The 15,436-nt window shown below is 44.3% G+C and overlaps 1 protein-coding gene across 2 annotated transcripts in view; it reads left to right on the forward strand.

Moving 5' to 3' along the window:
• Positions 1-13,813, forward strand: part of LOC106594520 (protein kinase C beta type) — a 97,402-nt gene extending 83,589 nt beyond the window's left edge. The window contains exons 13-18 of one of the 2 annotated variants that reach the window (XR_014382273.1): positions 2,520-2,658; positions 2,763-2,843; positions 2,954-3,061; positions 3,135-3,275; positions 6,963-8,835; positions 9,333-10,934. Coding sequence is in view for 1 of the 2 variants with exons in the window: in XM_045711386.2 (XP_045567342.1) it covers positions 2,520-2,658; positions 2,763-2,843; positions 2,954-3,061; positions 3,135-3,275; positions 13,271-13,423 (622 nt within the window). In the remaining variant the exon portion in view is untranslated. Of the gene's footprint in view, positions 1-2,519; positions 2,659-2,762; positions 2,844-2,953; positions 3,062-3,134; positions 3,276-6,962; positions 8,836-9,332; positions 10,935-13,270 lie in introns of those variants that run through there. The other variant, XM_045711386.2, reaches the window with a different exon arrangement.
• Positions 13,814-15,436: the final 1,623 nt, after the last annotated feature.

The raw sequence follows: 15,436 nt of genomic DNA on the forward strand, positions 1-15,436 counted from the left end.
CAGGAAAATATGTATTTCAACACACATTTCACGATCTGACAATGATAATAGTAGCCTATCTTTTGACCTAGGAGCGCCGCCTCTGAATGTGCTTTACAGCTCATTGAGTGCGGTCTTAGTGCCAGCATCGGTTTGTGGTGGTAAACAGACAGCTACGAATAATATAGATAAACTCTCTTGGTAAATAGAATGGTCTGCAGGGATTCTAACTCAGGCAAACAAAAACTCTAGGCTTTCTTAACATTAGAAATTGCACACCGGCTGTTGTTAACAAAGGGATGCAACCCTCCCCCTCTCACCTTACCCGAGTCTGCCGTCCGGTCTTGACGATGCATAGAAAAACCAGAGAGTTGTATATCCTACAAATACCTAGGTGTCTGGCTAGACTGTAAACTCTCCTTCCAGACTCATATCAAACATCTCCAATCCAAAATCAAATCTAGAATCGGCTTTCTATTTCGCAACAAGCCTCCTTCCCTCACGCTGCCAAACTTACCCTAGTAAAACGGACTATCCTACCGATCCTCGACTTCGGCGATGTCATCTACAAAATAGCTTCCAATACTCTACTCAGCAAATTGGATGTAGTCTATCACAGTGCCATCCGTTTTGTTACCAAAGCGCCTTATACCACCCACCACTGCGACCTGTATGCTCTAGTCGGCTGGCCCTCGCTACATATTCGTCGCCAGACCCACTGGCTCCAGGTCATCTATAAGTCTATGCTAAGTAAAGCTCCGCCTTCTCAGCTCACTGGTCACGATAACAACACCCACCCGTAGCATGCGCTGCAGTAGGTATATCTCACTGGTCATCCCCAAAGCTAACACCTGCTTTGGCCGCCTTTCCTTCCAGTTCTCTGCTGCCAGTGACTTGAACGAATTGCAAAAATTGCTGAAGCTGGAGACTTACATTTCCCTCACTAACTTTAAACATCAGCTATCTGAGCAGCGAACCAATCGCTGCAGCTGTACATTGTCCATCTGTAAATAGCCCACCCAATCTACCTACCTCATCCCCATATTGTTATTATTTACTTTGCTGCTCTTTTGCACACCAGTATCACTACTTACACACCATCATCTGCTCATCATCATCTGCTCATCTATCCCTCCAGTGTTAATCTGCTAAATTGTAATTACTTTGCTACTATGGCCAATTTATTGCTTTACCTCTATCCATTTGCACACACTGTATATAGACTTTCTTTTTTTCTATTGTATTATTGACTGTACGCTTATTTATTCCATGTGTAACTCTGTGTTGTTGTTTCTGTCGCACTGCTTTGCTTTATCTTGGCCAGGTCACAGTTGTAAATGAGAACTTGTTCTCAATTGGCCACCTGGTTAAATAAAGGTGAAATAAAAAAATAATAAATCCACGTCCCTGTTCAGCAATGACTCCGAGGAACATAAGATCGTCTTGAACGGAGCTCATCCAGTTCGTTCTGCACGTTCGCCAACAGAGGGAAATCGCGGTCTACATTCTCGCAAACGTAGTCTTGTCATGACGGCGCCACGCTAGCCTCTTTCCCCGCCGCTTCCCGGGGATTAGGGCCAGATCCGGGGTAAGCTAAACGTCCAGAGCTGCCAACTCGTTGAAGTAGAAATCTTCTTCATCCAAATCGAGGTTAGTAATCGCTGTTCTGATGTCCAGACGCTGTTGTCATGGAGACAGTACGTCGTTCTTAACGTGTGTTCGTGCTGACTGGTCAGATTCGGCTGTCGGACGGCCAGATTGTGAAGCGTGATTCATCACTCCATAGAATGCATTTCCGCTGCTGCAGAGTTCAATGGCGGCGAGCTTTACACCACTCGGCCGACGCTTTTGCATTGCGCATGGTGATCTTAGCATTGTGTGCGGCTGCTCGGCCATGAAAACCCATTTCATGAAGCTCCTGACGCACAGTTCTTGTGCTGACGTTGCTTCCAGAGGCAGTTTGGAACACAGTAGTGAGTGTTGCAACTGAGGACAGATTACTTTTATGCGCTTCATGCTTCAGCACTTGGCAGGCCCGTTCTGTGAGCTGGTGTAGCCTACCACTTCGCGGCTGAGGCGTTGTTGCTCCTATACGTTTTCACTTCGCAATAACAGCACTTAAAATAAAAGCTCTAGCAGGGCAGAAATTTGACAAACTTACTTGTTGGAAAGGTGGCATCCTGTGACAGTGCCATGTTGAACATCACTAAGCTCTTCAGTAAGGCCATTCTACTGCCAATGTCTGTCTGTGGAGATTGAAAGGCTGTGTGCTCAACTTTATACACCTGTCAGCAACGGGTGTGGCTGAAACAACCGAATACACACATTTTGAAGGGGGTACTTTTGTATATATAGTGTATGTTTAAAATGTATGTTTAACGTGTGTGTGTGTGTGTGTGTGTGTGTGTGTGTGTGTGTGTGTGTGTGTGTGTGTGTGTGTGTGTAACGTGTGTAACGTGTGTAACGTGTGTAACGTGTGTGTGTGTAACGTGTGTGTGTGTAACGTGTGTGTGTGTAACGTGTGTGTGTGTCTCTCCTAGGGATCTGAAGCTGGACAACGTGATGCTGGATGCAGAAGGCCACATTAAGATAGCTGACTTTGGGATGTGTAAAGAGAACATGTTAGACGGTGTCACCACCAAGACCTTCTGTGGGACCCCAGACTACATCGCTCCTGAGGTAATGGTCTCTTCTGTTCTTCATCCCCCTATCCTCTTCTTTCTCCTCTCCTCCCGCCTTAGTCCTCTATCCTCCTCCTATCTCATCCCTCTCTCCTCCTCCAGATCATAGCGTACCAGCCCTATGGGAAGTCCGTGGACTGGTGGGCCTTTGGCGTTCTGCTGTATGAGATGCTGGCTGGACAGGTAGGGGGGTGTGGGTGTGGGTGATATTTGTCTCGCTACATAGTCTTACAGTACGTAGTGCAGAATGTCAGCGGTGTCCTCTCAGTGGTGCTCTGTGTGTCCCTCCCCAGCCTCCGTTTGATGGTGAGGATGAGGATGAGTTGTTTCAGTCCATCATGGAGCATCACGTCTCCTACCCCAAGTCCATGTCCAAGGAGGCTGTCGCCATCTGCAAAGGGGTGAGTATACACACTTACACTCTCTGTCTCTCTCTCACACACACACACTCTGACCTCTGACCCCTGTCTCTAGTTGATGACTAAGCACCCAGGGAAGCGTCTGGGCTGTGGTCCGGAGGGGGAGAGGGATATAAAGGAACATGCCTTCTTCCGTTACATAGACTGGGACAAACTGGAGAACAAGGAAGTCCAGCCGCCCTTCAAACCCAAAGCTGTGAGTCTAACCTATATAACCTATCTCTCTCGCTCTATATATATTGATATATATAGCCCTCTATACCCTCATTATAACTACCTACTACCCCTTCAAACCCAAAGCTGTAGAATAGATCCACTGGATCTCTAAGTTGTAGAATAGATCCACTGGATCTCTAAGTTGTAGAATTGATCCACTGGATCTCTAAGTTGTAGAATAGATCCACTGGATCTCTAAGTTGTAGAATAGATCCACTGGATCTCTAAGTTGTAGAATAGATCCACTGGATCTCTAAGTTGTAGAATAGATCCACTGGATCTCTAAGTTGTAGAATAGATCCACTGGATCTCTAAGCTGTAGAATAACTTCACTGGATCTCTAAGCTGTAGAATAGATCCACTGGATCTCTAAGCTGTAGAATTGATCCACTGGATCTCTAAGTTGTAGACCTATAGAATATTCTTGATCCACTAGATCTGATAAAAACAGGTACTTTTTCCAAATGTTATGTAACAGCCTGAATTTAAATTGGATTCATTTGAGATTTTGTGTCACTGGCCTTTACACAATACCCCATTATGTCAAAGTGAAATGATGTTTTTAGATTTCTTTTTTTACATTTTGAAAAATTAAAACCTAACATGTCTTGAGTCAATAAGTATTTAACCCCTTCGTTATGTCAAGCCTAAAGAAGTTCAGGAGTGAAAATGTGCGTAACATAGTAAATTGCATGGACTCTGTGTGCAATAATAGTGTTTAACATGATTTTTGAATGACTACCTCATCTCCGTACCCCACACATACAATTATCTGTAAGGTCCCTCAGTCGAGCAGTGATTTTCAAACAAAGATTTGAACATAAAGACCAGGGAGGTTGTCCAATGCATCGCAAAGAAGGCCATCTATTGGTAGATGGGTAAAAATAAAAAAATAAAGACATTGATTATCCCTTTTGAGCATGGTGAAGTTATTAATTACACTTTAAATGGTGTATCAATACACCCAGTCACTACAAAGATACAGGCGTCCTTCCTAACTCAGTTGCCGCAGAGGAAGGACACTGCTCAGGGATTTCACCATGAGGCCAATGGTGACTTTAAAATGGCTACAGAGTTTAATGGCTGTGATAGGAGAAAACTGAGGATGGATCAACAACATTGTAGTTACTCCACAATACAAATCTAAATGGCAGAGTGAAAAGAAGGAAGGCTGTACAGAATAAAAATATTCCAAATTATGCATCCTGTTTGCAATAAGGTACTAAAGTAAAACTGCAAAAAAAATGGCAAAGAAATTAACTTCATGTCCTGAATACAAAACGTTATGTTTTGAGAAAATCCAACACAACACATCACTGAGTACCACTCTTCATATTTTCAATCATGATGGTGGCTGCATCATGTTATGGGTATGTTTATCATCGTTAAGGACTAGGGAGTTTTTTAGGATAAAAATAAACAGAATAGAGCTAAGCACAGGGAAAATCCTAGAGGAAAACCTGGTTCAGTCTGCTTTCCAACAGACACTGGGAGACAAATTCACCTTTCAGCAGGACAATAACCTAAAACTCAAGGCCAAATCTAAACTGGAGTTGCTTACCAAGACAACATTGAATGTCCCTGAGTGGCCTAGTTACAGTTTTGACTTAAATTGGCTTGAAAATCTATGGCAAGACTTGACCATGTCTGTCTAGCAATGATCAGCAATCAACTTGGCAGTGCTTGGATAATTTTTTTAAGTATAATGTGCAAATGTTGCACAATCCAGGTGTGCAAAGCTCTTAGAGACTTACCAAGAAAGACTCACAGCTGTAATCGCTGCCAAAGGTGATTCTAACATGTATTAACTCAGGGGGTTAAATACTTACCTGATCAAGAAATAGATTTGTTTTATTTTTCATACATTTTTTTTTACAAATGTTACAATTTTTCTTCCACTTTGACATTTCAGAGTATTTTGTGTAGATTGTTGATTAAAACAATGACAATTAAATCCATTTTAATCCACTTTGTAACACAACAAAATGTAGGAAAAAGTCAAGGGTGAATATTTTCTGAAGGCACTGTAAGTCAAACAGCAATTGGTTCATTCATCCTCCAAGCCCTGCCCACAAACCTCAAATATCATCCGCCATTAGTCTGTGCCAACAGATGCCAATGTCTCATTGAGGGGATTCCATTAATCTGACCCAGGCTCCAGGGTAGGTGTCTCATTGAGGGGATTCCATTAATCTGACCCAGGCTCCAGGGTAGGTGTCTCATTGAGGGGATTCCATTAATCTGACCCAGGCTCCAGGGTAGGTGTCTCATTGAGGGGATTCCATTAATCTGACCCAGGCTCCAGGGTAGGTGTCTCATTGAGGGGATTCCATTAATCTGACCAAGGCTCCAGGGTAGGTGTCTCATTGAGGGGATTCCATTAATCTGACCCAGGCTCCAGGGTAGGTGTCTCATTGAGGGGATTCCATTAATCTGACCAAGGCTCCAGGGTAGGTGTCTCATTGAGGGGATTCCATTAATCTGACCCAGGCTCCAGGGTAGGTGTCTCATTGAGTGGATTCCATTAATCTGACCCAGGCTCCAGGGTAGGTGTCTCATTGGGGGGATTCCATTAATCTGACCCAGGCTCCAGGGTAGGTGTCTCATTGAGGGGATTCCATTAATCTGACCCGGTCTCCAGGGTAGGTGTCTCATTGAGGGGATTCCATTAATCTGACCCAGGCTCCAGGGTAGGTGTCTCATTGGGGGGATTCCATTAATCTGACCCGGTCTCCAGGGTAGGTGTGTTTTGCACCGGGTGAAAGTGAATTGCATTAGTTTAGGAACCGGGCTGCTTCCCGGGTGTGAACCAGGTTCCCCGTTCAAAGCCCAGGACGAAGTTGGCTCAAAACATAAGTGCCGAAATTAAACACGTGGAGGGATGAGTAGGATTGTGTGTTTTTCAAAAGTGATTGTTTTCTGATTAAAATGCTTCATGTGCCTTCCTAATGAAAACTAGTTTGAAAATTCAAACATATATATTTGGTGGAAAAGAGGTGATGTATGTTTCTGGTCGATGTACCATGATGCCTTGTTGACAACATGACCGGGCGGTGTAGATTACTGTTCTGTTAGAGAAGGATGCTCCTCCCTCACCGCCTGGTCACATCACAGGCCTCAGCCCGGTGTCCCACGGCACAGCATAATTCAACCCACTGGTTTGCGTTGTCACTAGGTCACAGGATGCTGAGGCTTCATTGGCTCATTTGAACCAATGAAAGTCCAAGAATGTCCGGTCCGAATTGTGATTGGTTGGCTGATTTTATTATCCAATCCAATATTCTCATTCTTACGTCACTAGTCCATTCATCCAATGACCAGCTTTTACCCCTTGAGTTTCTGTTATTTATTTTTTTCCTCCAGGGTCGTGTTAAGTTGGCATGAAATGAATCAGCACAACACTGGTGGAAAAAATATAGATTTCTATTCTGTTGTGGATGAGGACCGGATGACTCTCCGTCCATCTGCTTCATTATATTTCTATTCTGTTGTGGATGAGGACCGGATGACTCTCCGTCCATCTGCTTCATTATATTTCTATTCTGTTGTGGATGAGGACCGGATGACTCTCCATCCATCTACATTATATTTATATTCTGTTTCTCCTCTACTTTGTGTTTTTATTTCCTTCATCCATCCATCCCTCTTCTCTCTCCCTCCTCCACAGTGTGGTCGCGATGCAGAGAACTTTGACCGTTTCTTTACACGCCACCCCCCCGTCTTGACCCCCCCTGACCAGGAGGTCATCATGAACCTGGACCAGGAAGAGTTCCAGGGATTCTCATTTGTTAACCCAGAGTACCCCGACATGGACTGACCAATCACGGCGCTGCATTAGCTCCATGATCCTGCCCCTCTTCCAGATCTCATATCATTTCATTACCAGGATATGGTTTAGGAGCAAGGGTGTGTCCCAATTATCTCTCCTCCCTCTTGAGTGTGCACTTGTCCACTACTCCGAGTGGTCTAAGGCAGTCTAAGGCACTGCATCTCAGTGCAAGAAGCATCACTACAGTGCCTGGTTCGAATCCAGGTTGTATCACATCCGGCCATGATTGGGAGTCCCATAGGGCGGCGCACAATTGGCCCAGCGTCGTCCGGGTTTGGCCGGGGTAGGCCGTCATTGTAAATAAGAATTTGTTCTTAACTGACTTGCCTACCGTAATTTCCGGACTATTAAGCGCAACTGAATATAAGCCGCACCCACTGAATTAAAAAAAATTTTTTATTTTGAACAGAAATAAGCCACACATGTCTATAAGCCGCAGGTGCCTACCGGTACATTGAAACAAATTAACTTTACACAGACTTTAACGAAACACGGCTTGTAACAAAAATAAATGGGCTTTAACGAAACACGGCTTGTAGCAAAAATAAATAGGCTTTAACGAAACACGGCTTGTAACAAAAAATACAAAATTAGTAGTAAGCTTTAGTTGTCTTTTTGCACTGAGTCAATTCCTCACGCTGCTGTTTCCAATGTCTTATCATCGACTCATTAAGACCAAGCTCCCGTGCAGCAGCTCTATTTCCTTTTCCAACAGCCAGATCAATCGCCTTCAACTTGAAAGCTGCATCATATGCATTTCTCCGTGTCTTTGCCATGATGAGGGTCACAAAATGACTACCGTAATCAGAATGATGGGAAGTTTGAGAGCGCTCGATTTAATCTAAACAGTAAACAAAAAAGTTGTTTGACCTTAACCCGTTCGGCAATTTCATTGGTCTAATGAAAGCTTCATGCCGCCAAAAAACTGAGCACGTCACAGAATGTGTTTTTTTGGAGAAAAAAAATGTGAAAGCGGGAAAAACCCGTCATTGTTTAAGCCGTGATGTTCAAAGCGTGGGAAAAAAGTTGCGGCTTATAGTCCGGAATTTACGGTAGTAAAATAAAGGTTAAATAAATAAAATTTAAAAAACACACAAATGTAAAAACATTGTATTGGTATAAACCTGGAGTAGAGTTTCCATTTACCACTCATTTCCTTTCAAGTGAACAAGTGCATACTTTGGGAGGAAGGAGAGAGAATTGGGACATAGCCTTGTCCCTACCCATATCTACTGTTCAAACCCTAACTTAAACACAGATCTAGGATCAGGTTCCCCATGCCCCAGTCTTAACCTGAACCATTATGGAGATCTGACCTCTGATCAGCGGTTAAAGACAACTTCTACTCAACAGAACAGAAGGACCCATGTGTATGAAATCCTATAAATGCTGAGTCAATCGATTTTAACGAATCGATAATCAAATCAATCAGTTACATTCCACCATCAACCAATCAAATGACCTCCCACTGATCTGGGACCAATATTGACCGACTGATCGAACTGATCGACTTTCTACTATTAATGATCAATCAGGGTATTGTTTTTGTATTGATTAGGGATTCCTGTTAGGGATTTACTGTCAGAGATTTACTGTCAGAATACTAGAACTGTTATGACGTGTTAGCATCATGTTGTTACAGGGAGGGATGCTGAATATACGTAGCCTCCTTGGTACTGTCACCACCACCACTGTCACAACTTCCGCCGAAGTCGGGTCCTCTCCTTGTTCGGGCGGCGCTCGGCGTCGCCGGTCTTCTAGCCATCGTCGATCCACTTTGCATTTTCCATGTGTTTTGTCTTGTTTTTCCACACACCTGGTTTCAATTCCCTCATTTACTTGTTGTGTATTTAACCCTCTGTTCCCCCCATGTCTTGGTGAGGGATTGTGTAGCGGGGTGCGTAATTGGCGGCAGAGAAGTCAGGCGCAGGAGAGCAGAACTGGGTATTAACCGGAGATTTATTAAGCAAAACCAACGGCATCCAGAACAACAAGATAAATGGGCACAAAGATAACCCGTCGTGCGCTCAGGGGGAACGTGCACAAGCACTACAATAAGCAATCCCAGACAAAGACATGGGGGGAACAGAGGGTTAAATACACAACAAGTAAATGAGGGAATTGAAACTAGGTGTGTGGAAAAACAAGACAAAACACATGGAAAATGCAAAGTGGATCGACGATGGCTAGAAGACCGGCGACGCCGAGCGCCGCCCGAACAAGGAGAGGAGCCGACTTCGGCAGAAGTCGTGACAACCACCACCTCACACACCATGTTACGTTACTGTAAAAGTGTGCCAAAGCAGGGTCAGATTTCAGGGTCCAGTGTCCTCCATTACAGGAAGACACACTGCAGCCATTTTGTGCCACAGAGCCCAACAACCACACCTCAGAATAGCATTCACTGCAACTGGAAACACACAGACACACCAGGGTTCATCTCCAATAGTCTGTCAACCCAGTCCAACCACCCATCTCTAGATATCGCTCTGAGACCAGGGCCCATTCCCTCTATAGTGACCTGCTATTGACCAGGGCCCATTCCCTCTATAGTAACCTGCTATTGACCAGGGCCCATTCCCTCTATAGTGACCTGCTATTGACCAGGGCCCATTCCCTCTATAGTCACCTGCTATTGACCAGGGAGGGCCCATTCCCTCTATAGTGACCTGCTATTGACCAGGGCCCATTCCCTCTATAGTGACCTGCTATTGACCAGGGCCCATTCCCTCTATAGTAACCTGCTATTGACCAGGGCCCATTCCCTCTATAGTGACCTGCTATTGACCAGGGCCCATTCCCTCTATAGTGACCTGCTATTGACCAGGGAGGGCCCATTCCCTCTATAGTGACCTGCTATTGACCAGGGCCCTGGCCCAGTAGAAAGTAGTGCACTGCATAGGGAATAGGGTGCGATTTCAGACACTGTCTAGGAATTATCTGACCACTGCCAAACAGGGATGTTGTAGTTGATACTTAACCAGGGGAGTTAGTTAGTACTAGTTTAGTTTACCAGGGGAGTTAGTTAGTACAAGTTTACTTAACCAGGGGGGTTAGTTAGTACTTGGTTACTTAACCAGGGGGGTTAGTTAGTACTTGGTTACTTAACCAGGGGGGTTAGTTAGTACTTGGTTAGTTAACTGGTTATTAGTACCAGGGGGTTGGGAGGTGTTCTGTAACTGTTTAAAGAGAGATCTGATTATATTAACAAGCAGTTAAATGTGTCAAACAGTAAAATACTGGAAAGAGATTTTTTTTCTTGTGTCAAGAGTGACTGGGTATGATGAGGAGGATTACAATGAGGATGATGATGAGGATGATGATGAGAATGAGGATGATGATGACAATGAGGATGATGATGAGGATGATAATGAGGATGATGATGACAATGAGGATGATAATGAGGATGATGACAATGATGAGGATGACAATGAGGATGATGATGAGGATGATGATGATGATGACAATGAGGATGATGATGATAATGAGGATGATGACAATGATGAGGATGACAATGAGGATGATGACAATGATGAGGATGATGACAATGATGAGGATGATGACAATGATGAGGATGATAATGAGGATAATGATAATGAGGATAATGATGATTGCTGAATCTTGTTTTGTGTGTCTGCTGAGCTAAAGGCTATAGGCCTTATCTGATCTTGGGGAGTTAACTCAAGTGTCTACTGTCTTACAGGAAACTTACAGAGATTTGTAAAGATGTAGGGAGATGGTGTGTGTCGTTGATCTTGTAAGTGTAAATCTGTCTTCTGATTGGATGATAATATAATATAACTCAACTCACCTCCTCGTGCCTAACGTCTCAACCAGCATACTGCTCTCTGTCTCATTACACACACACACACACACACACACACACACACACACACACACACACACACACACACACACACACACACACACACCTTAATTGAAGTGCATTGAGGAACAGACAGTCTACTAGTCCATATAGAAACCCCTTGAGGAACAGACAGTCTACTAGTCCATATAGAAACCCCTTGAGGAACAGACAGTCTACTAGTCCATATAGAAACCCCTTGAGGAACAGACAGTCTACTAGTCCATATAGAAACCCCTTGAGGAACAGACAGTCTACTAGTCCATATAGAAACCCCTTGAGGAACAGACAGTCTACTAGTCCATGGAGATGGAGAGATGGAGATGGAGAGCAGAAGGTAGGAAATAAACGAGTGTTCCTGGAAACTATCTCTCTCTTCTCTCCGTTCCTCTCTTCCTGGGGCTTTCTGTATGTCATTCTATAGCTCTCTCACTCTGCCGGTCTGTAACACCCTCTCTCTGCCAGTCTTTAACGGTCTGTCTCTCTGCCAGTCTTTAACGGTCTGTCTCTCTGCCAGTCTGTAACACCCTCTCTCTGCCAGTCTGTAACGGTCTGTATCTCTGCCAGTCTGTAACGGTCTGTCTCTCTGCCAGTCTGTAACGGTCTGTCTCTCTGCCAGTCTGTAACACCCTCTCTCTGCCAGTCTGTAACGGTCCGTCTCTCTGCCAGTCTGTAACGGTCTGTCTCTCTGCCAGTCTGTAACGGTCTCTCTTCCAGTCTGTAACGGTCTGTCTCTCTTCCAGTCTGTAACGGTCTGTCTCTCTGCCAGTCTGTAACGGTCTGTCTCTCTGCCAGTCTGTAACGGTCTGTATCTCTGCCGGTCTGTAATGGTCTGTCTCTCTGCCAGTCTGTAATGGTCTGTCCCTCTTCCAGTCTGTAACGGTCTGTCCCTCTGCCAGTCTGTCTTTAAGTCTATGCCATAGTCTATCAGTCTGTTGCTTGTCTGTACCGGGGTCTGTATATTTTCTCTCTCAGGTTGTCTGTTGACTTTTCTATGTTCTGTAGACTTAGGAGTCTCCTGGGTGATCCTGTCTGTTTAGTGGGTGGTCTGGTGTCTCCTGTCTCCTGGGTGATCTTGTCTGTTCAGTGGGTGGTCTGGTGTCTCCTGTCTCCTGGGTGATATTGTCTGTTCAGTGGGTGGTCTGGTGTCTCCTGTCTCCTGGGTGATATTGTCTGTTCAGTGGGTGGTCTGGTGTCTCCTGTCTCCTGGGTGATCCTGTCTGTTCAGTGGGTGGTCTGGTGTCTCCTGTCTCCTGGGTGATCCTGTCTGTTCAGTGGGTGTCTGGTGTCTCTCCGGTCTCCTGGGTGATCTTGTCTGTTCAGGGGTGGTCTGTGTCTTTTGGTCTGGGGTGGTCTTTGTCTTTTTGTCTGGGGTGGTCTGTGTCTGTTTTGGGGTGGTCTATGTCTGTCTGTTCTGGGATGGTCTGGGTCGGTCTGTGTGTTTGTTCTGGGGTGGTCTGTGCCTTTGGTCTGTCAGTTTGGCTCCTCTTGTGTCCAGACTCGCTGCTCTCTCTGTCCTCTGCCTCTGTCTCTGTTCACATAAACATTACTGTTATTGTGCTCTCAGCTGCTCTGGGGCTGCACCCCCCCTGTCTTCACTTTGGTGCGGTCCGACTGTTCTGTCTTAGGTATGGGGCTGTACGGCCTCAGTTCGTAGAGAGGGGTGTGTCGTGTTTGAACACCTCTCTTCCTTCAATTCATCCTCAGAACCTGTGTGCTGATTGGTTTTCACTATCTCTCTCTCTCTCTCTCTCTCTCTCTCTTTCACTATCTCTCTCTCTCTTTCACTATCTCTCTCTCTCTCTCTCTCTCTCTCTTTCACTATCTCTCTCTATCTTTCACTATCTCTCTCCTTACCTCTCACTCTTAACTCTTCCTTCCTTCCTTCCTTCCTTCCTTCCTTCCTTCCTTCCTTCCTTCCTTCCTTCCTTCCTTCCTTCCGTCCTTCCTTCCGTCCTTCCTTCCTTCCTTCCTTCCTTCCTTCCTTCCTTCCTTCCTTCCTTCCTTCCTTCCTTCCTCCTTCCTTCCTTCACTCACTCACTCACTCACTCACAATCTCTCCTTCTCCCCCCTTCCTCTCTCTCTCTCTCTCTCTGAGCTCGATTTCAGTCATGTTTCTAATTAATAAGCTTGTCTGTTCAGAGATCAATAACCTGATTAAAATAACATATCTTCTTTTCTCTCCCCTCTCTTTCTTCCCTCCTCTCCCCCTCCCTCTCCTACCCTCGCTCTCTCCCTCCTCCCCTCCCTCCCTCCTTTCTCTCCTTTCTCCCTCTAACAGAAGAACCGTCGGGACACAGGGAACTTTGATAAAGAGTTCACTAAGATGGCAGTGGAACTGACTCCTACAGACAAACTGTTCATAATGAACCTCGATCAGAACGAATTCCAGGGATTCTCCTATACCAACCCAGAGTACATCATACAGGTTTAACCCTATAGATGAAATAACATGATACTCACCAACCCAGAGTACATCATACAGGTTTAACCCTATAGATTAAATAACACGATACTCACCAACCCAGAGTACATCATACAGGTTTAACCCTATAGATTAAATAACACGATACTCACCAACCCAGAGTACATCATACAGGTTTAACCCTATAGATTAAATAACATGATACTCACCAACCCAGAGTACATCATACAGGTTTAACCCTATAGATGAAATAACATGATACTCACCAACCCAGAGTACATCATACAGGTTTAACCCTATAGATGAAATAACATGATACTCACCAACCCAGAGTACATCATACAGGTTTAACCCTATAGATGAAATAACATGATACTCACCAACCCAGAGTACATCATACAGGTTTAACCCTATTGATGAAATAACATGATACTCACCAACCCAGAGTACATCATACAGGTTTAACCCTATAGATTAAATAACACGATACTCACCAACCCAGAGTACATCATACAGGTTTAACCCTATAGATTATACAGTACCTGTCAAAAGGGGGGCCACACCTACTCATTCAAAGGTTTTTATTTTTACTATTTTCTACATTGTAGAATAATAGTGAAGACATCAAAACTATGAAATAACACATGGTAACACTGTGGTAACCAAAAAAGTGTTAAACAAATGTAAATATATTTTATATTTGAGATTTTTCAAAGTAGCCACCCTTTGCCTTGATGACGGCTTTGAACACTCTTGGCATTTTCTCAACCAGCTTCACGAGGTAGTCACCTGTAATCACCTGGAATGCATTCAATTAACAGGTGTGCCTTGTTAAAAGTTAATTTGTGGAATTTCTTTCCTCCTTAATGCATTTGAACCAATCAGTTGTGTTGTGACAAGATAGGGTTGGTATGCAGAGATAGCCCTATGGTAAAAGACCAAGTCCATATTATGGCAAGAACAGCTCAAATAAGCAAAGAGAAATGACAGTCCATCATTACTTTAAGACATGAAGGTCAGTCAATACTCAAGAACTTTGAACGTTTCTTCAAGTGCAGTCGCAAAAACCATCAAGCGCTATGATGAAACTGGCTCTCATGAGGACTACCACAGAAAAGGAAGACCCAGAGTTACCTCTGCTGCAGAGGATGTTCATTAGAGTTACCAGCCTCAGAAATTACAGCCCAAATAAATGCTTCAGAGTTCAAGGAACAGACACATCTCAACATCACTGTTCAGAGGAGACTGCGAATCAGGCCTTTATGGTTGAATTGCTGCAAAGAAACCACAACTAATGGACACCAATAAGGCACTTATGTTTTTGCGTTATTAGATATTAATTCATGAAAAGGGAGGCAGTTAGCCTAGTGGTTAGACCGTTTTGCCAGTAACTGAAAGGTTGCTGGATCAAATCCCCGAGCTGACAAGGTAAAAATCTGTCGTTCTGCCCCTGAATAAGGCAGTTAGTTAACCCACTGTTCCCCGGTAGGCCGTCATTGTAAATAAGAATTTGTTCTTAACTGACTTTCCTAGTTAAATAAAGGTTACATTTAAAATAAAATCAAAATAAGAAGAGACTTGCTTGGGCTAAGAAACACGAGCAATGGACATTAGACCGGTAAAGATCTGTCCTTTGGTCTGATGAGTCCAAATTTGAGATTTTTGTGTCTTTGTGAAACGCAGAGTAGGTGAACGGAGGATCTCCGCATGTGTGGTTCCCACCGTGAAGCATGGAGGAGGAGGTGTGATGGTGTGGGGGTGCTTTGTTGGTGACACTGTCGATGATCTATTTAGAATTCAAGGCACACTTAACCAGCATGGCTATCACAGCATTCTGCAGTGATACTCCATCCCATCTGGTTTACGCTTAGTAGGACTATAATTTGTTTTTCAACAGGACAATGACCCAACACACCTCCATGCTGTGTAAGGGCTATTTGACCAAGTAGAGTGATGGAGTGCTGCATCAGATGACCTGGCCTCCACAATCACCCGACCTCAACCCAATTGAGATGGTTTGCT

Source organism: Salmo salar, chromosome 02 (genome assembly GCF_965601325.2).
Source record: "Salmo salar chromosome 02, fSalSal1, whole genome shotgun sequence".
Taxonomy (NCBI): Eukaryota; Metazoa; Chordata; class Actinopteri; order Salmoniformes; family Salmonidae; genus Salmo; species Salmo salar.